General features: G+C 41.1%; 1 protein-coding gene across 1 annotated transcript; it reads left to right on the top strand.

Annotated features, from left to right (window-relative positions):
- The first annotated feature begins 20 nt into the window (after positions 1 to 20).
- On the top strand, positions 21 to 27,991 carry LOC126237020 (nuclear cap-binding protein subunit 2). The gene is made up of 4 exons (XM_049946760.1): positions 21 to 318; positions 24,230 to 24,411; positions 24,763 to 24,901; positions 27,587 to 27,991. Exons 1-4 carry the CDS (start codon positions 259 to 261, stop codon positions 27,701 to 27,703), a joined length of 498 nt encoding a protein of 165 aa, XP_049802717.1. The 5' UTR covers positions 21 to 258; the 3' UTR covers positions 27,704 to 27,991.

Raw genomic sequence — 27,991 nt, 5'->3', positions numbered from 1 at the left:
GGCACCAGTGATTTCTACGTAGAGCCACAGCGAACAGCTTTGGATTAGACGCGGCGTGTGATGTGATACTTCAATGTTGAGCATAAATTGGTGTGTGTATCGGGAAGTAGAGTGAAGACTGTATAAATTATCTGCGAATGTTGTGATTTGTGTGCTTGGTCTTGGTGGAACTGTGTTTGCCATCAAATAATTCAGAAGAACAATATTTAAAATCTTAGGAATCGTGGCGCAGGACGTTTGCATTTGACATAAACTGCAATGACCTCTATTTCATCGCCCTCAATAGAACTAAGTAGTTACCGTGATCAACATTTCAAGGTAATATTTATGTGCGTAATTTTGAGCACCATCTTACAAGAATGAAGTATGTTCCAATAATGACTATTGATAGTTAATCGTGTTTTCTTCTATTTCATGTGTGTGTGTGTGTGTGTGTGTGTGTGTGTGTGTAAACACATTATTAACTACAGTAAATTACTCAAGTATTCAGATTCTGTATATTGCTAAGGTTTTCAATATCTCGTAATATTATAAAACCACGCAAGTTCATCGTCACGTACTTACAAGCTTAGTATTACCAGGAGCCAATTCCAATAGTATAATGCAAACATCATATAATAGCACGTTTTTCACACGTAGGCTTAACAAACGTGCGACACCCACGAAAAATAATACTTTTACTAAACGTATTTACTATTGATGTAGGATAAGAATGTCACCATCCAAAAACAAACAAACCGAAAAGTAACTACACACACACACACGCGCGCGCGCGCGAGCATGCACGCGAGCGTGCATGCACGCGAGCACACACACACCAAAATATTAAAATGCCAGTCTTGTACACTAATATACTAAGGCAAAGGCTGTAATTTCATAATTATCATAGTCACTGGTACTTACTGAGTGAGGTTATGTTGTAAATGTCTGTGGTGGCAGAATCTAATGTATGCTGCCACTACTGTACTGTGTAGTTTTACCTATACAGACCTATTACACACTCTGAAGGCACAAGATTGTCAATTTCAAGTGTTATAGTGTTGCGCCCTCCCCCCACCTTCCCCACTGAAATCTTGATGGTAACAAACCGAGCTACAAGCGCAAGGTAAATTCATAAAATCTGTATTAGTTTTGGTGGCTCTACATGACTATTACCAGACTGACTGGTTAGAGACGCGTAATTGAGTAGTGCATATGGTGATACGACATAATTAGGCATGTGTTGTGGTTTGTTGGGAGGGGACATGATAGTGACAGTTTACGTTCGCAAACACCTGCATTTTTTTATGTTTGGTAGAATGCCCAGCATTGTCCCAGAAATGAATGTTGGGAGGACAGAAGAGGCTCTCTCCTGGAACTGCAGAGCATGCAGTAGGAACATTTTGCTTGGGGAACAGGAAAGGAAAATCTGTGCCCTTCAGGCACAGTTAGATGGAGCAAGGAAGGAACTGATATGGATCAAGGGAGATAGGGGGAAGGAGGGTGGTTAGGAAATGGCAGCTGGTAGAAGGACAGGAAGAAAGAGAACGCCATCTGACAGTTTTTATCAACAACACCAAAAACAGGTACCACAGCCAGAGTTACGTGGAAAAGAGCCTCAGGTAGAATGAGGAGCAGGAACTGTGCAGCACACTTCAACTGAGGCCAAGCAGCCTAGGAATGTACAAAGTGTTAGGAAGAAGAAAGTGCTGCTGATAGGTAGTAGCCACGGTCAAGGTGTATGCCCTCAGTTACAGGATAGTTTAGGGGCAGCGTACTGGGCCACCAGTATCTTCAAGCCAAAGGCAGGGCTAAGTCACGTGGTAGAGGATTTGGGGTCTTTATGTAAGGCCTTTACAAAAAAGAACCATTTAGTGATAGTGGGTGGGGTGGGAAAGAGTTTGGACAGGGATGGGTCATATGACATAGGTGGTGACCTGGACAAGATAGCTTCCCTGACTCATGGCACCGATGTACACTCTGGTGAGCTGTTCCGGCATCATGATTGTGGTCAATCACCTTAATGGAGCTATGAGACGAATGAATGCAGGGTTAGGGATGGCTCTGAGGACGGCCAACTTTGCTCATGTTTCTCTGGTGCCCATCGGGACTATCTACAGATCGGATTTCACTAGGCATGGCTTACACTTAAACAGAGCTGGGAAGAGAAGATTGGTACAGCTGATTCGTAAAAGTGTAGGGGGTGGATCTCGGGCCTCACATGGTCAAATACCTGTTATCATGGGTAGGAAAAGTAGGTCTTTTTTAGGATAAATCCAGACAAGCTCCAACAGTTTAAAAATTATTGAAACAATCACTCACAAGACAAAGTTTTACACTTCAAATATCACACATACCAGATGTCACAAAGGAAAACAAACCATTGGAAGGAGTAACATGGGGCATTTCACAGACTTAACAATCCTCCATCAGAATGTGCAATCAGTAAAAAATAAAATACAACTATTATAAGTTGAGCTCAAGTCTTTGAACTGCACAGTAGTTTGTGTTACTGAGCACTGGTGTAGAGACACAGAAATCCAACATGTAGTATTATCATTGTATGAAAGGGCAAACTCTTACTGCAGAACTGCTTCAGGGGGTGGAGGACCATGCATTTATATCAGAAAAGGAACACAGTTCAAATCAAGACATGACGTGAGCACAGTAAGTGGAGACAAACACTTTGAAATATCAGCTATTGAATTAACAGGGCTTGATATCACCAAGAAATTAATCATTTTGTGTGTGTGTATAGATCTCCCAGTGGTAGTGTGCACACTTTTTTCACTAACTTCACAGAAGTCCTAGATAAAGTCTCAAGTGCAAAGGTCAACATAATTTTGTGTGGGGACATTAACATCAATACAAATATCATAAATGAATCCAGGAGCACCCTCATAAATATCCTTCAAAGTTTTGGCATATCCTTATTGGTCAATAGTGCAACAAGGGTTACTCCAATGACTGCATCAGGTTCCTACCAGTGGCAAACCAGACAACCCGCCAGGGGCTGAAGAAGCCCCAGGTAGCTGGTCGTAGGGCTTCTTGGTCTTCTTCAGTCCCGGAGACTGAATCAAAGAAGCCCTAACAGCAAGGGCAACCAAAGGAACAGCATGAGAAATCGCAATCAAAGACCCCTAAGACCAAGGAAATTGCCGGCTGGAGTGGCCGAGCGGTTCTAGGCGCTACAGTCTGAAACCGCTACGGTAGCAGGTTCAAATCCTGCCTCAGGCTTGGATGTGTATGATGTCCTTAGGTTAGTTAGGTTTAAGTAGTTCTAAGTTCTAGGGGACTGATGACCTCAGAAGTTAAGTCCCATAGTGCTCAGAGCCATTTGAACCAAGGAAATTGGGGTGGCACCCACTCCACCGCTATCTACAAGCTCTGCGTCTGAAGATGGGGTGGAGATTCTGGCATCCGCTGAGGACCTAGATCTCTCCAGTCTCTCAGACATGATGGATGTCGCTCCCGTCGGTACTCAGTCGGTGGCAGCAGATGACCCAGCGGCCTAATCTGCCTCCTCGGTCCCTTCACGCGAACCCCTGCCCTCCGTGGCTATCGGGGTTATTATAAGAACTGGGCAGCTTATGAGAGGGTATCTGGTGGCATCTGCATCTACGTCCTTCACTCTCTTTACAGCGAGTCTGTCCCTCTACAAACACCTTTAGAGGCTGTCACTGTTTGGAGGTGGATGCCTCAGGCTGTTACTGTCTGCAGTCTCTATCTTCCACTGGATGGTGATGTCCTGCAGCATGTCCTGGCTGCACTGATAGCCCAATTGTTGCCACCTTTTCTGTTACTGGGTGACTTCAACGCCCATAACCCTCTGTGGGGTGAATCAATGGAAACAGGCCGAGGCAGCATCATTGAGCAATTGTTGGCTCAGCTCGACCTTTCTCTTTTAAATACTGGTGCCTTCAAACATTTCAGTGTGGCGCATGGCATGTACTCAGCCATCGACCTTTCGATCTGCAGCCCTAGCCTATTACCATCTGTCCAATGGAGTGAGCATGACTACTTGTGTGGTAGTGATCACTTTCCGCTCTTTATGTCACTGCCACAGTGTCACTCTTCTGGGCGCCCCTGCAGATGGGCTATCAGTAAGGCTGACTGGGACTTGTTCACCTCCATTGCCACTATTGAGCCACTTTCCAATGACACCATTGATGCGGTGGTTCACTCGGTCACCACCGGCATCGTTACTACCCTAGAATCTGCCATTCCCTGTTCTTCTGAGTCTCCTCGGCAGAGGACTGTGCTTTGGTGGTCGCCCGAGATCACTGAGGCGATTAAAGATTGCAGGTGGGAACTCCAGCATCACAACTGGCATCCCTCATGGGCACGCCTTTAAATGGCTGCGTGTGCGAGCCTGCCGCCTTGTTCTCCAATGTAAGCAGGAGTACTGGGAAAGGTACGTCTCCACCATTGGCCTCCGTACCTCTCCCTCGCAGATTTGGGCCAAGATTAGGCGACTCTATGGCTATCGGACCTCCGTCAGTGTACCTGCGCTTTCACTGAATGGAGCAGTCTGTACTGACTCCGACACAATTGCAAACCTCTTAGCGGAGCATTTTGCTCAGAGTTCCACTTCTGCGAATTACCCATTGGCCTTCCGCTCCCTGAAAGAGCAGTTAGAACGTTGGAGCCTTTCATTTCACACGTGCCACCCTGAATCGTACAATGCTCCTTTCAGTGAGTGGGAATTTCAAAGTGCCTTATAGCCGCTTGCCCTGATATGGCTCCCGGGCCAGATCACATCCGCTGTCAGATGCTCAAGCACCTCTCGGTGGACTGCCAGTGACGCCTCCTAGACCTTTTCAACCGTATCTGGGTTGAGGGTGAGTTCCCATTGCAATGGCCGGAAAGCATCGTAATCCCCGTGTTGAAACCTGGCAAGAACCCACTGGAGGTGGACAGCTACCGCCCCATTAGCCTCACCAACATGCTTTGCAAGTTGCTCAAATGCGTGGTGAGCCAGAGGTTGAGTTAGCTACTTGAGTCTCCTGACCTTCTGGCTCTGTCTCAGGGTTGGTTTCGTAAGGGCTGCTCTGCCACCGATAGTCTGGTTTGCCTGGGGTCTGCCATCCATATGGCCTTTGTCCACCATCAGCATCTGGTTGCAGAATGCATACGATACGACACGGCGACATCACATCCTCTCTACGCCTCATGGTTGGGGTCTTTGGGGTCTGCTCACGATTTTCATACAAAATTTTCTGTCGCTTCGTTCCTTCCGGGTGCAAGTTGCGGCCTCCCTTAGTTCCTCCTGAGTTCAGGAGAATGGGGTACTGCAAGAATCTGTCTTAAGTGTTTGCCTCTTTTTAATTGCAATTAATGGGCTCGCTGCGGCAGTGGGAACGTCTGCCTCAGCTTCCTTGTATGCTGACGACTTCTGCCTATACTTTAGCTCCACTGGCATTGCAGCTGGTGAACGGCAGCTGCAGGGTGCTATCTGCAAGGCGCAGTCTTGGGCTGTAGCGCATTGCTTCCAGTTTTCACCTGCCGAGACCTGGGACATGCATTTCTGCCGACGACGCACTGTTCACCCTGACCCATGGCTTTATTTTGACGATGAACCTCTTGCTGTGGTGGAGACTCATCGGTTTTTGGGATTGGTTTTTGATATCCAGTTGACTTGGCCCCCCTCATAATGGCAGCTTAAACAGACATGCTGGCGCCATCTTAACTCTCTTCATTGCTAGAGTCCACCAGCTGGGGTGCCGATCGGTCTACTGTTACTGGCCGCTTATGCTGCACACGTTTGTAGCTTGCCCGGGCATCCCAATTATCATCTCCTGTTCCCTCGTGCCCTAGAGTATGTCTGCTCCTCCTCAAGTGAGTCCTTCGTTATCTGTATTGACTCCCTGAGTAGTTTAGGAGCTATCGACCAGTGTTTAGCGGCCGCTCTGTGGTCTTTGTGTGGACCCCGGGTCATGTCGGCATCCCGGGAAATGAACGTGTTGACATGCTGACCAAACAGGCTGTCAGTGCACCAGCCTTGGAGATTGGCCTCTCCGAGAGTGACCTCAGGTCAGTTTTGCAGCAGAAGGTACTTCGCACCTGGGGTGAAGAATGGCGCGCCCTGCCTTCACCCAACAAACTTCGGGCCATCAAGGAGGCTACTGGTGTGTGGTGCTCCTCCTTGCGGGTCTCTCGCAAGGACTCTGTTGTCCTCTGCCAGCTGCGCATTGGCCACATCTGGATAACACACAGCTATTTATTGCGCCGTGAGGACCCACATTTATGTCACTGCGGCTCAGCTTCGACGGTGGTCTACGTCTTGTTGGACTGCTCACTTTTAACTCTGCTCAAGCAGACATTAGCGCTGCCTGATAGGCTTCCTGCACTTTTATCAGATGATGTTGCGATGGCAGATTTAGTTTTGAGTTTTGTTCGTGCAGGGGGTTTTTATCGCATGATCTAAGTGTTTGTCTTTTTTTTTTTGTGTTGAGTCTGGCCTTTGGCCTACGATTTGAGACTGGGGTTTTTAGTGTATTTCATGGTGGTTGGCTTTTCCTTTTTTGTTTCTGTGGTCGGCCAACCACTGTCACACTTGGTGTGATTTTAAATCTTTTTTTTTTTTTTTTTTTTTTTTTTGTGATCTCTGTCTCTTTCTTGTCCTGTGTCGTCTCATGTTATCTCCATTATTTGTTCTTATTCTTTGTGGATGTCTAAAGTTCGTGGAAAAAGGGACCAGTGGCCCTAGTAGTCTGGTCCCTTGAATCCCACAAACCAACAATGATGACACATGCCAGAAGCTCAGCCGAGATCCGACACAGACCATAGTCGGGAAGACAGGGAAGTTATTAAAAAAATCTGGTTTACCAGATGAAGTGGTAAAGAAATTAATGCCTCACACTGCCAAACCTCCCAGGCTTTATGGACTGCCAAGATACATAAGGGACATGTTCCTCTTAGGCCCATTGTTACTGCAATCAGCTCGCCCACCTACAGGCTGGCAAAATATCTAGCAGGATTATTAGTACCAAAATCAGGCCATTTTGAACAACATGTTGTACACTTGCAGACATTTGTTGAAACGCTCATGAAAAAGAAAATAGGTCAAAATTATGTAATGGTTACTCTGGACGTGGTGTCACTTTTTATGGGGGTGCCAGTAAAAGACACGCTGTATCTTTTGACCCAACAATTCCCACCTGTAATCAAGTTGTTCTCTCATGTTCTAACGATAACATGCTTCTTGTACTGCAACAAATATTATGAAATGACAGGTGGCACAGCAATGGGCTCACCACTTTCTCCTGCAGTCACGAATTTCTAACTGGAGCACCGTCACAAGCAGGCTCTGAACTTCGTGGTGTTGTATCCATCTTGCTTTCTTAGGTACATCAATGACACCTCCATGACATGGCCTCACTGTGAAAATACACTGCTGCAGTTCATGGATCATATGAACGGTGTCCATCCCAAGATTAAGTTTACCATTAAGATGGAGAAAGAGGCAAGCTACAGTTCTTAGATGCTTTAGTTGAGCGGAAGGCAAGAGGCCGGCTTGGTCGTTCAGTGTACAAGAAACCAACACATACTGATCGATATTTGAACACTGGTAGTTTTCACCTCCATGTCCACAAGAAAGCAGTCCTGATCATGTTAATACACAGAGCCGAAGCTATTTCTGATGGCCACCACCTACAGTCTGAATTGCAGCACTTGAGGCACATGTTTAGGGAAAATGGCTGCAGCAAAGAGACATTGCAAATGCTTTCTGGTGTCTCCGAAGAAGGATGCCTTGTGAATTTGGCAGAAGAAGCCAAGCGGCAGCTTTCCTGCCAAACTGTGGGGCAACAAGCAGCAAGTTACGTCTTGTACTGCAGAGACATGCGTTGAGACCAGTGTTCTGGCCCTCCCCTAGATAAAAGATGTGTTGCACACTGTTAAGGCGACATACCTCTTCATGTGCCTAGTGTGTATTGTGTCCCTTGCGAGTGCAGCAGCCGTTATTTAGGCCAGACGATTCACACAGTTGCAGAGCGTTGTACCAAGCACAAGAGACATATTGAGCAAAGGAAGCTCGACAAGTCACCCATAGCTGAGCATTGCCTCGGAAACTGACACAAAAATCAGTTTGAGAACACGAGAGTCTTGGCTCGTGCTTCAACATACTGGGAATCTGTTGCATAGGAAGCAGCTTGATTAGAATGAACAGCAACCATTTCAGCAGAGGTCAGGGTTACACACTGAGTAGGGTGAGGGGGGTGGGCTTTATATGTTGAAAGGAAGCAATGACAGATTCTCAACACTTGCAGGGAGGCAGGAGCAGCTGTTACAAATGTGGCACTGGCCTCTTGTGCACCTTACGTCACTCGGTCAGTGTTACACACTGAGTAGGGTGAGGGGGGTGGGCTTTGGGCTTTATATGTTGAAAGGAAGCAATGACAGATTCTCAACACTTGCAGGGAGGCAGGAGCAGCTGTTACAAATGTGGCACTGGCCTCTTGTGCCACCTTACGTCACTCGGTCCTGCGGCTTGCCTGAGCTGCTATGAGCTGCCGAACTCACCTTCCTAGCATGCATTGTTTCAGCCCTCTCGTAGACATACAAGCAGGAAATATTGCCAGCCCTGGCAGTCAGTAGTTTTACTCCTGACAACAATGGCGGAGTTAGCCGTCGAAAGTTCGACAATTTTATTAGAATTGACACAGCTTGATAACTGAGAAGATTTTATTCATGTGTTTCCCATTTGCCTGAGCAGGAAGAGCACATTCTATGAGCTGTTGGAAGAGAGCCAGGTGTTAGCCCAAAGAGAACAACCAGATATTAGCACAAGACAAGTACACCTGGCATGTCTACACCTCAAAGTTCAGGGTGGCAACTCATGAATTTGTTGATCGTTTTAAACATGTGCAAGGCCTTAGGCTTATGCTCACCAATCAACCCCACGGAAGAACTTTTGTTGATGACTTATTGCACAAACTGCCAATCCATTCTCTCTCTCTCTCTCTTCAGTTTTGTTTGGAGACAGGGCAACATTTGGAAGAAGTATAACAACAAATTTCCAAAACCAACAGACATATGCCAATTGTAATCTGCATGCTACAGTGCAGGCTACACATCAGCATCGGTTTAAGATTAATGTGTGAGTTGGAATTGCAGATTACTGTTGTACGGCAGGGCCATATGTTCTCCAAGCATGTCTTACAGGTGCGTTGTTGTTGTTGTTGTGTTCTTCAGTCCAGAGACTGGTTTGATGCAGCTCTCCATGCTACTCTATCCTGTGCAAGCTTCTTCATCTCCCAGTACCTAATGCAACCTACATCCTTCTGAATATGCTTAGTGTATTCATCTCTTGGTCTCCCCCTATGATTTTTGCCCTCCACACTGCCCTCTAATACTAAATTGGTGATCCCTTGATGCCTCAGAACATGTCCTACCAATTGATCCCTTCTTGTAGTCAAGTTGTGCCTCAAGCTTCTCTTCTCCCCAGTTCTCTTCAGTAACTACTCATTAGTTATGTGGACTACTCGTCTAATCTTCAGCATTCTTCTGCAGCATCACATTTCGAAAGCTTCTATTCTCTTCTTGTCTAAACTATTTATCGTTGATGTTTCACTTCCACACAAATACTTTCAGAAACATCTTCCTGACATTTAAATCTATACTCGATGTTAACAAATTTCTCTTCTTCAGAAACGCTTTTCTTGCCATCGCCAGTCTACATTTTATATCCTCTGTACTTCAACCATCATCAGTTATTTTGCTCGCCAAATAGCAAAATTCGTCTGCTACTTTAAGTGTCTCATGTCCTAATCTAATTCCCTCAGCGTTACCTGATTTAATTAGACTACATTCCGTTCAACTGCTCTTCCAGATCCTTTGCTGTCTATGTCGTTGGCCAACCTCAAAGTTTTTATTTGTTCTCCATGGATTTTAATTCCTACTCCAAATTTTTCATTTGTTTCCTTTACTACTTGCTCAATATACAGATTGAATAACATGGGGATAGGCTACAACCCTGTCTCACTCCCTTCCCAACCACTGCTTCCCTTTCATGCTCCTCGACTCTTACAACTGCCATCTGGTTTCTGTACAAATTGTAAATAGCCTTTTGATCCCTGTATTTTACCCCTGCCATCTTCAGAATTTGAAAGAGAGTATTCCAGTCAACATTGTCAAAAGCTTTCTCTAAGCCTACAAATGCTAGAAACGTAGGTTTGCCTTTCCTTAATCTATCCTGTAAGATAAGTTGTAGGATCAGTATGCCTCACGTGTTCCAACATTTCTACGGATACCAAACTAATCTTCCCAGAGGTCGGCTTCTACCAGTTTTTCCATTCGTCTGTATAGAATTTGTGTTAGTATTTTGCGGTCGTGACTTGTTAAACTGGTAGTTAGGTAATTTTCACATCTGTCAACACCTGCTTTCTTTGGGATTGGAATTATTATATTCTTCTTGAAGTCTGAGGGTATTTTGTCAGTCTCATACATCTTGCTCACCAGATGGTAGAGTTTTGTCAGGGTTGGTTCACCCAAGGCTATCAGTTGTTCTAATGGAATGTTGTGTACTCCCGGGGCATTGTTTCGACTTAGATCTTTCAGTGCTCTGTCAAACTCTTCATGCAGTATCATATCTCACATTTCATCTTCATTTACATGCTCTTCCATTTCCATGATATTGTCCTCAAGTACATCACCCTTGTATAGACCCTCGATGTACTCCTTCCACCTTCCACCTTCCACCTTTCTGCTTTCCCTTCTTTGCTTAGAACTGGTTTTTCATCTGAGCTCTTGTTATTTATGCAAGTGGTTCTCTTTTCTCCTGAGGTATATTTAATTTTCCTGTAGGCAGTATCTATCTTACTCCTAATGAGAAATGCATCTACATCCTTACAATTGTCCTCTAGCCATCCCTGCTTAGCCATTTTGCACTTTCTGTCGATCTCATTTTTGAGACATTTGTATTCTTTTGTGCCTGCTTCATATACTGCATTTTTATGTTTCCACCTTTCATCAATTAAATTCAATATTTCTTCAGTTACCCAAGGATGTCTACTATCCCTCGTCTTTTTACCTACTTGATCCTCTGCTGCCTTCACTATTTTATCTCTCAAAGCTACCCATTCTTCATCTACTGTATTCATTTCCCCAATTCTTGTCAATCATTCCCTAATGCTCTCCCTGAAACTCTCCACAACTCTGGTTCAGTCAGTTTATCCAGGTCCCATCTCCTCAAATTCCCACCTTTTTGCAGTTTCTTCAGTTTTAATCTACAGTTCATAACCAATAGATTGTGGTCAGAGTCCACATCTGCTCCCGGAAATGTCTTACAATTTAAAACCTGGTTTCTACATCTCTGCCTATCCATTATATAATCTATTTGAAACCTTCCGGTATCTTTAGGCCTCTTCCATGTATACAACCTTCTTTCATGATTCTTGAACCAAGTGTTAGCTATGATTAAATTATGCTCTGTGTAAAATTCTACCAAGCGGCTTCCTCTTTCATTCCTTATCTCCATTCCATATTCACCTACTACGTTTCCTTCTCTTCCTTTTCCTACTGTTGAATTCCAGTCACCCACGACTATTAAAATTTAGTCTCCCTTCACTATCCGAATGATTTCTTATATCTTATCATACATTTCATCAATCTCTTCGTCATCTGCGGAGCTAGTTGGCATATAAACTTGTACTACTGGGCTTCGTGTCTATCTTGACCACAATTATGCATTCACTATGCTATTTGTAGTAGCTTACCCGCAAGTTTTTTTTTATTATTCATTATTAAACCTACTCCTGCATTACCCCTATTTGATTTTGTATTTATAACCCTGTATTCGCCTGACCAAAAGTCTTGTTCCTCCTGCCACCGAACTTCACTAATTCCCACTATAGATAACTTTAACCTATCCATTTCCCTTTTTAAATTTTCTAACATACCTGCCCGATTAAGGGATCGGACATTCCATGCTCAGATCTGCAGAACGCCAGTTTTCTTTCTCCTGATAACGCTGTCCTCCTGAGTAGTCCCTGCCCGGAGATCCGAATGGGGGACTATTTTACCTCCGGAATATTTTACCCAAGAGAACACCATCATCAGTTAACCATACAGTAAAGCTGCATGCCCTTGGGGAAAAATTACGGTTGTAGTTTCCCCTTGCTTTCAGCTGTTCGCAGTACCAGCACAGCAAGGCCATTTTAGTTAGTGTTACAAGACCAGATCAGTCAATCATCCAGACTGTTGCCCCTGCAACTACTGAAAAGGCTACTGCCCCGCTTCAGGAACCACACGTTTGTCTGGCCTCTCAACAGATAACCCTCCGTTGTGGTTGCACCTACGGTACAGCTATCTGTATCGCTGAGGCATGGAAGCCTCCCCACCAACGGCGAGGTCCATGGTTCATGGGGGGGAGATGCGGTGTATGAGGACTTAATTCTGAATACCTTCCAGCAACACTAGGTGATGACTCTGCAAATAAGTAGAAAAAATGTGGTATAGGCATGATGGAGCTCCAGCACATTTCAGTGTCACTGTTCAAGATGCACTGCCTGGTATCTGCCACAACGTATGGGTAGGTAGAGGAGGAGTATTTCCATGTCCTGCACGTACCTCCAACTGCAAGCCTTTGGATTATCATTCCTGAGAGCACCTTAAGTAATTGGCAGCTGATCGCCCAGATGCAGAAACTCTTCATGGAAGCTTGTGAAGCCATTTGAAACCGTTAGGAAGTATTTGAAAGGGTGTGACAGCCCGTGATTTGATGAATTCATGCATTTTGGAAGCAAGAGGAGGACATTTTGAGGATTTATTCTGAGAGTATTTGTTGATGAGTTTGTCACCTGAATTGTAAACTTGAATTAATAACTTGAAGATGAAAGGTTTTTGGACGCATGTTTACATGAATATTTTTCTAATTTTTGTGTAAGGAAACTGTCCCCAAAATTTGTAAAAGTAGTTTTGAAACAGCCTGTGCATAAATAATGATTGAGCATGAGCTTTTATATAACATAAAATTATTTTATCAGGTACATAATGCTAACAAAATATGTATATCATATAAAGTTTTCAGAAACTTTCTTACCTCAATCGGATAAATGGCATGTAGGATCTTCATCTGTGTCATCAGCAAATTAAACGATCACTAAAATCATCTGCAGATTCAATAAAATCTCAGTTTACAAGCCACGCCACTTTGAATAAAACATTCAAGCTTTTGATTACTTTTTCCACCTTGATGAAGATGTTTTATTTCAAATTAGGAGGCTTGTGAACCGAGAAGATTTTACTGAAGCGTGCCACTGTCAAAGACTAAGAGGGCATCATCCTCTTCAGATACTTCAAAAATGTGAAGAATTTCTGCATCACTCAATGAGTGAACTGTTGTTAGACATATTGCTTTAAGTAGACAGTGTGGTAACAGTGACGTCTCGTATGCAACTGACGAGATTTTTTTCAATTTTCAGACCGCATTGTTGTTAACAAAACTGGTAGAAATATGTCCTAGAAGAATTTATGTGCCTTCTGTTGCATTCTGGACAACTATATCACTCTTGAGAGATAACAATTCAAAGGGAAGCACTGCTCGTAATATTATGGGCATGGCAGTCCTCACTAAGTCATTGTGGTGTAATATAACAGTCAAGGCACTCGTAAGTGTTAATCATCCTCATTATCAATGCATGAGCTGCACTGGTACCATGATGAAGGCACTCGCTAATAATAAAGACAAAGACATTCTGTAGTTCTTTACCATCAAATGGATGTGGCGTGTGTTGGCTGTTCCCCCAATGAAACCTAGAACAGGATCTTGAATGACAAATGAACAGCAAAATCTATCAAAATTATCACTTCACCATTTTCAAGATTTTCTTTTAGATGCTCTCGGATATGAACTTCGGGGTTTTGAAACGAAATGGTGGCTTGTCAGGCAATGAATTCTTAGAACCAGTACCTCTATAAACTCTTCTACAGTTTTATGATATGTATCTACTGTATCCTTATCAGTATGAACCCACTGTTTCTATTGTATCATTTCTTTTGGATCATATTCTATGAAAACATCTACCAAATGAGCTTTCAGGTTGTCTAGGACATTGTACATATTAGTGCAGCATGCAGTCTTTTTATTCTAAGCAGCACACAGTTTTCTTGATTAGTTCCGTGTAGTCATCTTCCTTGACAAGTGTTTCAGCCAACATCAGTTTGGCATTTTGATGTGCTGACAAACTGAGCACATACCAGCAGCATTCACTGTAATACGCCACCTTGGTCTCAGTTCACAAAATTATGAGATGCTCATTTCACTGTATTGTTTCTTACAATAGGCTCTGAATATTTCTTTCAGGCTACAAACTATTAGGTATTTCTGCTTATGAAATTTTCACCATCCACTCTTACTGCTAGGTCATCATTTTTGTCTGACCACAACCAAGGTAAAGATTCATCTTCAAAGATCCTGAGGATTTTCTATTTGATCTTATCATTGATTCTAGTCTTTTTTCCCCATCCATTTTGCAGGTACTTGTCAAGATGCTGGCCCCCATCTTAAGCTTTCTTGAGTACTTCACCACTCTCACAGAAACGCTTAATTATTTTGGTGTTTGTTGTATACTCCTGCTGCTAGGATCATGGTCAATATTTGAACTGTCTTGGAATGACCTGAATAATGCAATTTAATTTTTAGTTCATTAATTGAGATTTGTCAAAGGTGATATTTCATTTCATAGTTAACATTGTGTATTCACATGTCAGTTGATGTTGTATTGACTTCGCGTTAAGATATCTTACCCATGGACCGTGGACCAACCACTGATGGGGTGGCTTGCAAGCAGCCTCAGTGATACAGTTAGCTGTACAGTAGGTGAAACCACAATGAAGGGGTATCTGTGGAGAGGCCATTCTAACCTGTGGTTTCTGAAAAAGGACAGTAGCTGCAGTGCCTAGAGTGGGTTATTGACTGATCAGGCCTTGTAACTGATGTGTCGGCAGCTGGGCCAACACCTTGTAGATAGAGGTGGCTTAAAAGGCACGCTAGACTAACACAGACGGGCGTGAAGTACTGGAACAGGATACGTAATTAATGCTATGAAGAAAAGTACGTAGCTGATATAATACTTATCTTTAATCAATCATTGTGGTACATCGCACAAAGGAGACTTTAATTACAATCACTGTAAGGCTAATGGCGCCTTGCTAGTTCGTAGCCATTAACTTAGCTGAAGGCTATTCTGTCTCTTGGCTAATGAGAGAGAAAGGCTTCCTACGTCTAGTCGCTAGCTCTGTCGTCCGTACAACTGGGTTGAGTTCGAGTCAGTCTCTCGAGACCTGCCTTGTGGTGGCGCTAGGTTTGCGATCACACAGTGGCGACACGCGGGTCCGACATGTACTACAGGACCGCGGCCGATTTAAGCTACCACCTAGCACGTGTGGTGTCTGGCTGTGACACCACAGTAACATCAACTAAAATGGATTTGCTGTGCTAGGCTGTGAACGGCAGAAAACAAGGGTAATCTGCAGCCATATTTTTTTTCCAAGGGCATGCAGCTCTACCAATGGTTAAATGATGACTGCATTCTTTTGTGTAAAATATTCTGGGCGTAAAATAGTCCCCCATTCGGATCTCCAGGTGGGGACTACTCATCAGGATGTCGTCAAAACATACAAAACTGGTGTTCTATGGATGAAAGCATGGAATATTAAATCCCTTAATGGGATAGGTAGGTTAGAAAAGTGTGGGTGTGTTTTTCCTACAGCTAGAAAAAGGAAATGCATTCTGAAAGAGCCAAGCTCTGTACCTTTTGTTTGTGTGCCTATTGACGACACAGTGCTTCTGCCTGTCAGTGAGTCGTCGCCTTTATTCCTATATAATTCATAATTTTCAGCTATAACTTATCATACAGTAGAAAACAGACTGGTAACTGTGAGAGATGAAATAGTGAAGGCAGCAGGTCAAATAGGTAAAAAGACAAGACATAGTAGAAATCTTTGGGTAACACAGTAGATAGTGAATTTAATTGATGAAAGGAGAAAATACAAAAATGCAGCAAATCAAGCATGCAAATGAGATTGACAGGAAGTGTAAAATGGCTAAGGAGGAATGGTTAGAGGACAAATGTAAAGATGTAGAAGTGTGTTATCACTAGGGAAGAGATAGATGTTGCCTACAGGAAAATCAAAGAAAAGAGAAATAGCTATATGAATATCAAGAGCTCAGATGAAAAACCAGTCCTAAGCAAAGAAGGGAAAGCTGAAAGGTGTGAGGAGTATATAGAGGATCTGAACTCGGGCACTGTTACAGAAATGGAAGAGGGCATAGTTGAGATGTGATGAGACATATGATACTACAAGAAGAATTTGACAGAGCACAGAAAGACTGATGTCGAAACAAGGCCCCAGGAGTAGACGACATTCCATCAGAACTACTGATAGTCTTAGGAGAGCCAGCCATGACAAAACTCTTCTATCTGGTGTGCAAGCTACACTGAAGTGCCAAAGTAATGCAAACAGGCAGGATATGGAGCTGTGGTCGGCAATGCCTATACAAGACAACAAGTGTTTGGTGCAGTTGTTAGATCAGTTACTACTGATACAATGGCAGGTTATCAAGATTTGAGCGAGTTTGAACGTGGTGTTATAGTCAGCTCACAAGCGGTGGGATACAGCATCCCTGAGGTAGCAGTGAAGTTGGGATTTTCCTGCATGACCATTTCACGAGTGTGCCGTTAATATCAGGAATATGGTAAAACAACAAATCGACATCGCTGCGGCCGGAGAAAGATCCGCCAAGAATGCAACCAATGACTGAAGAGAATCATTCAACATGACAGAAGTGCAACCCATCTGCAAATGGCTGCTGATTTCAGTGCTGGGCCATCAACAAGTGACAGTGTACGAACCATATAATGAAGCACCAACAATATAAGCTTTTGGAGCTGAAGGCCAACTTGTGTACCCTTGATGACTACATGACACGACATTGGACTTTTGATAACTGGAAACATGTTTCCTGGTCAGACGAGTCTCATTTCAAATTGTATCGAGCAAATGGACGTGTACGCATATGGAGACAACCTCATGAATACGTGGACCCTGAATGTCAGCAGGGACTGTTCAAGACTGGTGAAGGCTCTGTAATGGTGTGAAGTGTGTGTGGTTGGAGTAAAATGGGGCCCCTGATATATTTAGATATGACTGACAGATGACACAGATGTAAGCATCCTTTCTAATCACGTGCATCCATTCATGTCTATTGTGCGTTCAGACAGACTTGGGCAATTCCACCAGGACAATGCGACACCAACACATCCAGAATTGCTACAGAGTGGCTTCAGGAAAACTCTTTTGAGATTAAACCTTTCCGATGGCCACCAAACTCTCCAGAAATGAACATTATTGAGCATACCTGGGATGCCGTGCAACTTGCTATTCGGAAGATATCTCCAACCCCTCATAATCTTATGGATTTATGGGCAGCTCTGCAGGATTCATGGTGTCAGTTACCTCCAGCACAACTTCAGACATTAGTCGAGTCCATGCCATGTTATGTTGCAGCACTCCTGCATGCTCGCGGGAGCCGTACACGATATTAGCCAGGTGTACCAGTTTCTTTGGCTCTTCAGTGTATATGAGATAGGCGACTACCCCACATACTTCAAGAACAGTATAATAATTACAATGAAAGCAGGTGCTGACAAGTGTGAATGTTACTCATTTAATAAGTCATGGTTGCAAAATACTAACACGAACTTTTTAGAGAAACTGGTAGAAGTTCAACTTTTTAGAGAAACTGGTAGAAGTTGGCATTGGGGAAGATCAGTGGCTTATCTTAGAAGATTGGTTAAGGGAAGGTGACCTGTGTTTATAGCATTTGTAGACTTAGAGAAAGCTTTTGACAATGTTGAGTGGAATACTCTCAAATTCAGAAGGTGGCAGGGATAAAATACAGGGAGCAAAGGGCTATTTACAGTTTGTACAGAAACCGAATTGCAGTTATAAGAGTCGAGGGGCATGAAAGGGAAGTAGTTGAGAAGGGAGTGAGACAGGGTTGTAGCCTATCGTAGTTATTATTAAATCTGTGTATTGAGCAAGCAGTGAAGGAAAGAAAAGAAAAATTTGGAGTAGGAATTATAGTCCAGGGAGAAGAAATAAAAACTTTGAGGTTTGCCAGTGACATTGTAATTCTGTCAGAGGCAGCAAAGGACTTGGAAGAGCAGTTGATTGGAATTGACATTGCCTTGAAAGGAGAATAAAAGATGAACATCAACAAAAGCAAAATGAGAATAATAGAATGCAGTCAAATTAAACCAGGCGATGCTGAGGGAATTAGATTACAAAATGAGACAAAGTAGTAGATGAGTTTTGCTATTTGGGTAGCAAAATAACTGATGATGGTCTAAGTAGGGAGGATATAAAATGTAGACTGGCAATGGCAAGAAAAGCGTTTCTGGAGAAGAGAAATTTGTTAATATAGAGTATAGATTTAAGTGTCAGGAAGACCTTTTGCCGGCTGGTGTGGCCGAGTGGTTCTAGGCGCTTCAGTCTGGAACTGCGCGACCGCTACGGTCGCAGATTTGAGTCGTGCCTCGGGCATGGATGTGTGTGCTGTCTTTAGATTAGTTAGGTTTAAGTAGTTCTAAGTTCTAGGGGACTGATGACCTTAGAAGTTAAGTCCCATAGTGCTCAGAGCCATTTCAACCATTTGAAGACCTTTCTGAAAGTATTTGTGTGGAGTGTAGCCTTCTATGGAAGTGAAACATGGATGATAAACAGTTTAGACAAGAAGAGAATAGAAGCTTTTGAAATGTTGTGCTACAGAAGAATCATGAAGATAAGATGGGTAGATCACATAACTCATGAGGAGGTGCTGAAAAGAATTGGCAAGAAAAGAAATTTGTGACACAACCAGATTAGATCACCAGGGACATCAAGGGTTCACCAATTCTGCATTGGAAGGAAATGTGAGGGAGTAAAAATTGTAGATGGAGATGAAGAGATGCTTACAGTAAGCAGATTCAGAAGGATATAAGTTCCAATATTTATCCGGAGGTGAAAAGGCTTGCTCTGGATTGAGTAGCATGGAGAGCTGCATCAAACTAGTCTTTGGATTGAAGAAGAAGAAGGGGGAGAAGACGAAGAAGAAGAAGAAGAAGAAGAAGAGAATGTATGTACAGTCTGACATGTGCTGAAGCAAAATGTAAGTAATGTATTATTTTCATCATTTTTGAGAGATTCTTCTGTCCACGACATGTTTGTGCAGTTCTTTATATACACTTTGTCTTAATTTTTGTATTCTGTTATCTTTTATAGTACCAATTGAAAATGACCCAAAGCTGAAAACTGCAGTTGTGAAATAAATAATTTCTACAGTGAGTGGTGAATATAATGTCCTTTAAGAGATTCTACAGGATTGTGAACCCCAGCCATGAGAAATTAAACAACTAAAATGTCCGTATCCTTAAATTTCTGATATTGCCTCATCATTTGGGTTCCCACAACATCAGTGGAGCAGCTCACATCAGCAGCTGGTGCTGTAGCCTTGGTGTCAGTCTGCTAATTCATTGAAGATTTAAAGGCAAATGTCCAGGAGATGCTAGTGGAGTAATCACTGTGTAGCAAGCATCAACTACATCCACGTAATCAGTAGACATTGATTGTTACTCATCCTGAGTCTGTCGTTGTTTATGATCAATTTTTGCCTGCATTTGGGACAAAGTTTCCAGCCAGACGTGAAAGCAGTATTAGTTAACAGTGTCAACTTGTCAACACGAGAAATGTCAGTTGGCTATAAATTCTCCTTTACATTGTGTTTGTTTTCCCCAAATGGATTACACCAGGTATTTTACAGAAATTGAAATTTTATCAGAAGCGGGCATTATGCCTAAATTTGGTCATATTCTCTAGAGTCAAGTCCAGATCTGAGTTTTAAAAGTAATTTGTCCAACTATGACATTTGTTTTGGTGGCTTTAGCTAACTCTTAATATAGTGAAATGATGCAGTCTTAGGACAGCCAGTGCCAACTTGAGCACCGGAGGAAACAAGTACCAGGAAGTTCTTGGTACATTTCACAAAACGAGAAAGAAAACAAATAAGTTCAGTCGTAAAACTTTCTTAACGCAAGCTGATAATAAGATAAAAACCAGAGAGCAACTGACAATTCATGGAAAATATGTATTCCTTCAATGGTGGTATAAAAACATTTCGGCAATATTTTAACAATTTAATGATATTGCAAAAAAGAGTTTAGTAATTTACAAAACTTTTGGGGTAATTTCATCCATAAGTTGGCAAGGATTTTCATTTGTTTTATTGCTTGATGTTTTTATGGACGTAGAAGCCGATCTGCCTGATTTTTCTTTCTTTTTATTTGTTAATGTCACATATTGGCTTATACATTGTCTCAAAAGCCAAATGAGGTGGTGCACTAATTAGCAGACTGGACTTGCTTTCGGGAGGACAGTAGTACAAATCCGCATCTGGCCATCCAGGTTTCCCATAATTTCCCTAAGTCAATCCAGGCAAATGCCAGGATGGTTCCTTCGAAAGAGCATGGACAATTTTGTACCCTATCCTTGAAGCATTCTGAGCATGTTCTTCATCTGTAATGACTTCAGTGTCTGAAGAGACATTAAACCTTAATCTTCCTTCCTTGTGTATGGAAAGTAATAACTTTGAGCATGGAAACTAGTAACTTTGAGTGATATTTTTCATCCACAAGCAGACATGGGTCTGAAATTAAACTATATACTGCCTAAAGTTTAAAGAATACTCATTTTAGAGTATAAAAAAGATTAAAAAGTATGCAACTGGAATTTGATTTCCCAAAAGGTTTTCATCAATTTTGCAGGGGCATATACGAGGTGTGATCAAAAAGTTATGGAAATTTTTTAATTTCTCGTGCTTTATACATCTGATTTTCAATTTTTTAAAATCTTGTTCATACATATATTCCTAACGTATGTCCGCATTCACAGCTGCTTTGAATATTTAGTTTATTGTTGACAGTCAAAAAGTTTGTATGTGCTTTTGAGTGATAGGCGAATTTTTACTTTGAGAAAAGATAGATAGAAGAATTTGCATTAAATTTTGCTTGAAAAATGCAACAAAGTGCTGCACTGCATTCAAACTCTTTGACTATAGCTTTTGCAAATCTGCTATGAGTAAGACAAAAAAATGTTTCAAAGAAGGTCGAGAAGGTGTTTGAAGATGACGACCAACCTGAATGTCCTAGCACATAAATTACTGTTGACGACATGGAGAGGTGTTGTTAATTAAGTTGGCATGTCCTTTGGCTCAAGCCAGCAATTTTTTTTTTTTTCGGGGGGGGGGGGGGGGCATGAAACGTGTAGCAGCAAAGTTTGTTCCAAAATTGTATGCTTTGCTCAGGGATCTTGAATAAAGTCGTCAACAGTCCAGAACTTCTAAAGAAAAAACATGGGTACATGGGAATGATGTCGAAACCGAGGCACTCCGAGGCAAGTTACCAGAAAAACCAAGACTGAGAAAAATTTGACAAGTTCGATCACCATTGAAGGTTCTTGTCACTAATTTCTTTTATTACAATGGGATCATGTATTGTGGGTTCCTGCCTTATGGTCATATGGTCCATAAGGAATTTTACCCGGAAATTATGCATCATTGGCATGAAGCAAGCTGCAGAAAATGGCTAGAATTGTACCAGTCCGTTCCATTGACATTGCTTCTTGATAGTGCTCCCTCTCACACCTCAATGTTTGTACATGATTTTTTGGGAAAAACAAAACCGTTATGTTGCCTCAGCCCACCGAATTCACCGACATGTCACACTATGGCTTATTTCTATTCCTAGGGCTGAAGAAAACTACGAAAGGATGTCATTTTGTCACCACTGATGAGATAGAAACAGGATCACTGAAGTAGCTAACACCATAGCGGAATGTGAGTTCCAGAAGTGCTTTCAAGATTGGAAAAAGCACTGGCACAAGTGTTTTATACAGTGGGGGATATATTTGAAGGGCAGAAAGTTGATGTTGATGAATAAATAAAGATCCCTTAAGAACATCAGAAATTCTCATTACCTTATGATCACCCCTTGTGCTTTGACAGAACAGATGATTATACAAAATCCATACTAAATTTTCTGCAATTTTTGAAGTGGTACACCTGTCACCAGATGAATTAAAAAAACTAATCATCAATATATTCTTATTCAGCACAAAAAATAATTTTGGTATATAAAGACAGGGCTTTTAAGTTAAGATTGCCTTTTATAAAAATTACCCGAAGATGGTACTTTAGTGTGTGTGTGTGTGTGTGTGTGTGTGTGTGTGTGTGTGTGTGTGTGTGTGTGTTCGTGTTGAGTTGGCACCCATATCTGTGAGAAGCTGTAGAAGTCACCAAAGGATATACTGAGCTGAAACTTTGTGTGTATCCATCCAAGACATTATGCAACCATCCCATAAAATTTTATAAGATTTGGAAATGGTAGACACATAAGCCACTTCTAAAACTGGTTCACCTGTTGTTGAATGACCTGTCACCGATTTCAGACATATTAGTGAAACATCTGCTCCATTATGAGCTGATGTGTGATCTGAGCATGTTGTGATTTTTATATGGGTGTGGAAAAGTGACTGGCACTTGCAGAACTTCGTGTGTCGTGTGGGTGTTTTTCCCCCAATGTGTGTATGCTCGTGAGCCTTGCAGTTGTATACATTCTCAATTGTGTTGTGTGGCCCTGATGTGTTTAATTCGCCACTCAATAACTCACTGTACTTTTAATGAGTATAGTGTCTTGGTGTAAATATATTCAAAATAAATCTGGCTGGAGGGGGCTTAGGTGATTTGGATGTGTGGGTTATTTTTGTCATTACTAACTACACAGTGTAAGATACTTACAGAACAGCCAAAATGGTAATTTTGTGTGTTTAGCAGGAACTGTGATTATTCACAAGAAAATATTTTATTGGGTAGAAGACTCTTATTATTATTGAAAAAATTTCTATGCTATGTTGGTAATGGGTAATGGTTTTCCCCGTTAATTGAAGTTCATCATCATCATCATCAAGATGACTGTGCCTATTCTCTGTAGGTGGTGCATTTGGATGTTTCTCCTATGGCCTCTAATTGCAGCTGTATCCTGAATCACAGTTGTGATTGGGTTTCACATGTGTGCACTCTTTCTGTAATGGTGCTGGCAAAAAAAGGTCGAAAGTTGTGTGTTTATGAAATAAGGTCACTTTAACCTTTGAATGAGACTGGTGATCTTGATGTTGAAATAAACTGTGAATGTCACACAGAGCCTTGGTCACAATTTATTTTATTCAAACAGATTTGTGACCTACAAGGACATACCAGTAGTGTATGTTGGTCTGGAACACCTGTAAAAATATCAAGATGGGTTCACAGGTGTGCTGAATAAGACAAAAAATGTGAATGAATGTATGTGCTGCTTGAAATCAAAAAGGAATTTTATGTCATAAACTCTGTTCACTGAACTTAAAATAGCAAAAGCTTGACTGAGATATGATGGTATGTAAAAATAAGGCCACTTTAATGGCCAGAAATACATTATTTCTCCCTGCAGGTATGCTACAGTTACAGTTATTGCTTTCCGGATAAAAAAGGAATGGTTTCATAAGGTAGCACTCACGTATGCTCTCATCATCTGTCCATTTGGGAAGATGACAGTTCAAACCCATGTCCGGCCATCCAGAATTAGGTTTTCCCTGATTTCCATAAATCACTTCAGGCAGATGCCAGGATATTTCCTTTGAAAGGACATGACCAGTTTCCTTCCCTATCCTTCACACCATACGAGCTTGTACTATATCTCTTTTGACCTTGACGTTGATGGGGTGTTAAACCCAATCTTCCTTCCTTGTGTCCATCATCTGTCACTCCTCTTCTTTTGACAATAATTGCTACACTGTTGTGGCAGTATCACTGCAAGCACCTAGTCAGTGTTATTGTAAATGTGTGCCATCACATAAAGTTATTTTCAAACTAATACCATCTCAAATGAAATTTATTATTCTCAAATGAAAGGCAGACACACACATTGAGCTGCATGCCACTTACATGTCAGTGAGTTACACATTTGCTTTTGTGCTTATGTATGTCATGTTTTACTTCCTTATCTTTATTTTTGCTGATTTTTTAGTTTGGCTCTGAACTTTTAAGTAAAAAGAAATAAAACTAAACATTAATTTCTAGATATGTGTCAACAGATTTTCTTGTTTTAGATATTTATACGAGGTTAAAATTAATTACTTTATCTTTTGTGTTACATATTCCCTCTTGTCATTATTTCAGGGCTCAAGAGGTGAGCAGGAAAGACTTCTACGGACATCATCAACTCTTTATGTTGGTAATCTTTCTTTCTACACCACCGAAGAACAAATATATGAGCTATTCTCAAAATGTGGGGATGTGAAAAGAATTATCATGGGTCTTGACAAATATAAGAAAACACCATGTGGATTTTGTTTCGTTGAGTATCCTTTTGAGTAACACCTAGTAGTAGAAAAAGTATGAAACATTTGCAAACATTACACAAATTGTTTCATTTATAGTTGTTGAGGAAGTTTGAATGTAATGCTGTCTTGATTTCTTTTCTTGTATCAGTCGGTGGTCAAAAAGTACATTTCAGCACAGTATGCGATTGTTCACATAGTGAGAAAACAAAATAACAGTTGACAAATTTTTGTTTTGAATTCTTCAAAATTACAAAATTCCAAATAAAGCCAGAGCCATGTAGCATTTTTGCTTTTCTTCAGTCAAGTAACATGTCAGATATTGTACTTTTTGTAAACATAGCTTGATTTCTGTTTCCTTGACGATCTCAGATACTATTCTCGTGTTGATGCTGAGGGTTGTATGAGATACATTAATGGTACACGCCTTGATGACCGTATCATTCGTACCGATTGGGATGCAGGCTTTGTTGAAGGACGTCAGTATGGTAGAGGAAAGACTGGAGGGCAGGTAAGTCAGTGACTGGTACTATAATCTCCTTTTAGTATATTTACCGCTAAGAAGCAGCATAAACTACCACTTTTTCAGGGTGATAGTGGATTATATGGGAGAAATAAGTGTAGGATTGTCATTGACGTGCATGATCTATTGTTAAATCTGTTGTTTAAAGATGTCTATTGCTTTTGCTAATTTTATGTGGCCTGTGATTTAAAAAAAGAAAGCTTCCTTGTGTGTAATGTTTCCAGAATTAGTTGTTATCTGAACTTTGTCATTATGTTACGTCAACCGCCAAAGTCTTCCTCATGCCATATCTTATACATAACCTTTATCTCCTATTTTCTGCTTTAAGTGTTCTCCTCTAAGTCAAGTCTTATATTCTATCTATATTTCACAGATGTTCTGAGTGTCGGAAACATTTTTTAATGTCTGATGCATGAATGAAAATAATTACCAGCACAATTTCAAATTAACGTTGGTACATGATTAGGTCAATTGCACAAAAAGCTCTTGAATATGAACAATGGAAAGTCCATTCATTCTAATGGGCAAAACACAGTATATGTATAGGAAATGTGATTTCCTATGGTAAAAACCAGACTTTGCTGAATTCAGGTTCACTTAAAATCAAAAAATACATTGGAGAAAAAGGCAGTTACAGTTTTTAGATAAATAAGAGAAAGGAAGAATAATACAAGAGAATCCCCAAATCATGACATGATGAGACACTAAGTGCAGGACATTATTACTAGAATAATAGCTACCATGTACCATCTGCCCAACTATTTGCTGACACTTATCACCTCACACTGAATGATAACAAAATATTAAAGACTGTTATTCAGCTTTTAAGTGACAGGAAAGTCATCTCACAACCAGAAACTGCTATATGTGTAAGAATACTCATTTCTCGAAAGACAACTTGAGAATACCTTGCCAACTGCAAGGTTACACTAACAACAGATAGTGCCAATTTTGTAGATGATCAAGAAATGGCTGTTTTGAATTCTGTAAGAACAATACTCATAAATAAGAGACCTAAATACATGTTCCGCAGCATTAAGGGGGGAAAATGATTAAAACCAAAACAACTATGCATACACCCCAGCAGCACACTACACATGCAAACTAGAATAGTAGAAAGGAAATTGCAAGTAAGGTACACTACAGCATTTGAGAACAACAACTAGAATATTTACTGAGAATATGAACTAGTGAAACTAGCTATTTGGTACAGGAGTAGGCATAAAAACTCCGAAATCAGTAAGTTATCAACAAGTTAAGCTACCAGAATGGCTAGAGATGCAGTGGCCAGCAGACTTGATGACCTAATGTACAACTAATATGCCAGGATATGAAAATTCAAAACTGACCATTTGATAGCAATGGAAATTTTAAAGCAAATTCGTTGCTAACACACAAAAACTTTTGTGGCCACTCCATGTGACATCCCCTAACCTGGTTTGACCTTACCGGGTTGCTTTTGCCCACCCTGAATATTTCAAGGGGGACAAGAAAGATGTAACAACTGAAAAGTTTCATAAAAATAGACATGCGTAGGTATAAATATACCAGAGGTAAGACCCTATATGTATGACAATCATCATATATTGCATATAGTAAGTGAAATACTTTCCTTGAAAACTAGAGATTTGCCACATCTTCTTGTATTGAACCACATTTTAGCTTTGCTCAGATATGTTGCATTCATTCTGCTTTGGTTTCATAATATTAACCAAGCGCAACGTTGTTGATATAATTGACATTTCAGTATTCACTTTTTTATTAACTTTTTTTTTAAGAACAAGTGTTCTCTATGCAGTGTTCCACTTTATTGTTCAAAGTTTCTCAGGTCAGCCATACTGTTGGATTCAGAATGATTTCATTTCATCTGGGTTGCCCTAAAATTGATTGAAGATTGTTTCCTATTACAGAGGTTTGTTGATGTTCTCATGTCATGATACCATAGTTTATTATTCCAGAACTATGGTCCAAACTATTTTCAGATTTTAGTCAACATCATGTCTCTGTAAAGGATGATAACACATCTGCACATCATGACAGAATTTTAGTACAGGGTTCATTCAATTGTTTAAAAAGTAAAGTTGTCCACAACCTGAAGATGGATTTGAGCATTCCACTGTTTTACTAGGTACAGTTCTCTTGGAGCAGTATTCCTTTGCCTTCCGCTGGCCTTTGAGCTAACTCACACAGCTAGTTTTAGGGAGATCTGTAGATTATGGTGAGCTCCAAACCAGGGGTGACATGGTGACTTTCATATTAATAAATCATTGTCAAATATGACAAGTGGCAGTAGAAAAAAGAAAACCTTTGGCCAACTGGGAATCAAAACCTGACCCTTTGGGTTTGTAGTCTGGCATGTGTCTAATGTGTCACACTATTTATCGTTTTTATAATGAAATAGTTAATGTACTGCAGAAGATTAAAGAAGACACCCAGTTCAGCTTAACAGCCTAAAGTATATATATATGGGCTTTGACATTGTCTCTTTGCCCTGTAATCCATACATGCCTATCTGCTAGATCAGTGAGGCATAAACTAATAATCAGTTGTAGTCGTTGTTGCTTGTGTTGGAAACTGTTCTTTACTAGGAATGAGAGCCATTGGAAATAGTTAATAGATTTTTCTTCTATGTTGAGAAAATTTGTAAATGTTCTTATACCTTTCTTTCTGCAGGTGCGAGACGAATACCGTACAGATTATGATGGTGGACGTGGTGGTTACGGGAAGATAATACAGCAAAAGGCATCCATGTCAACACCAGTACAAGATGTAAATGTTTTTGCGCGGTAAAATATGAAATTTCTTGTTCAAGTGTCGGGAACAAAGATAATTTTGTGAGAATTTAGTGATGTGTACTGAGAATATTAAAGGACTTTCAGCTGCATCACAAAATGATCTAACTGGACCACTGAGTGCTCTTACTGTAAGCAGATTTGCATCAGTATTTTGACTACTTTGTACAACATAATTTAAATATACGTATTTCATTTGTTTTCCTAAAATTATTTCCTTTGTGCTTCCTGTTCATAAACAGTGTAAATAAAAGTTGGCAGGGAATATTGCCAGATTTTCTCATCA

Source organism: Schistocerca nitens, chromosome 2, assembly GCF_023898315.1.
Source record: "Schistocerca nitens isolate TAMUIC-IGC-003100 chromosome 2, iqSchNite1.1, whole genome shotgun sequence".
In the NCBI taxonomy this organism is placed as follows: Eukaryota; Metazoa; Arthropoda; class Insecta; order Orthoptera; family Acrididae; genus Schistocerca; species Schistocerca nitens.
Note: the sequence above shows the minus strand (reverse complement) of the source record. Positions and strands in the feature narration are given on the sequence as shown.

Excerpts from the sequence above, each read along its gene's own strand:
- LOC126237020 (XM_049946760.1), top strand. The coding sequence starts at position 259 with ATGACCTCTATTTCATCGCCCTCAATAGAACTAAGTAGTTACCGTGAT. Across the intron at positions 319-24,229 it reads ACCGTGATCAACATTTCAAG|GGCTCAAGAGGTGAGCAGGA; the intron begins GTAATATTTATG and ends TCATTATTTCAG. Across the intron at positions 24,412-24,762 it reads TGTGGATTTTGTTTCGTTGA|ATACTATTCTCGTGTTGATG; the intron begins GTATCCTTTTGA and ends TGACGATCTCAG.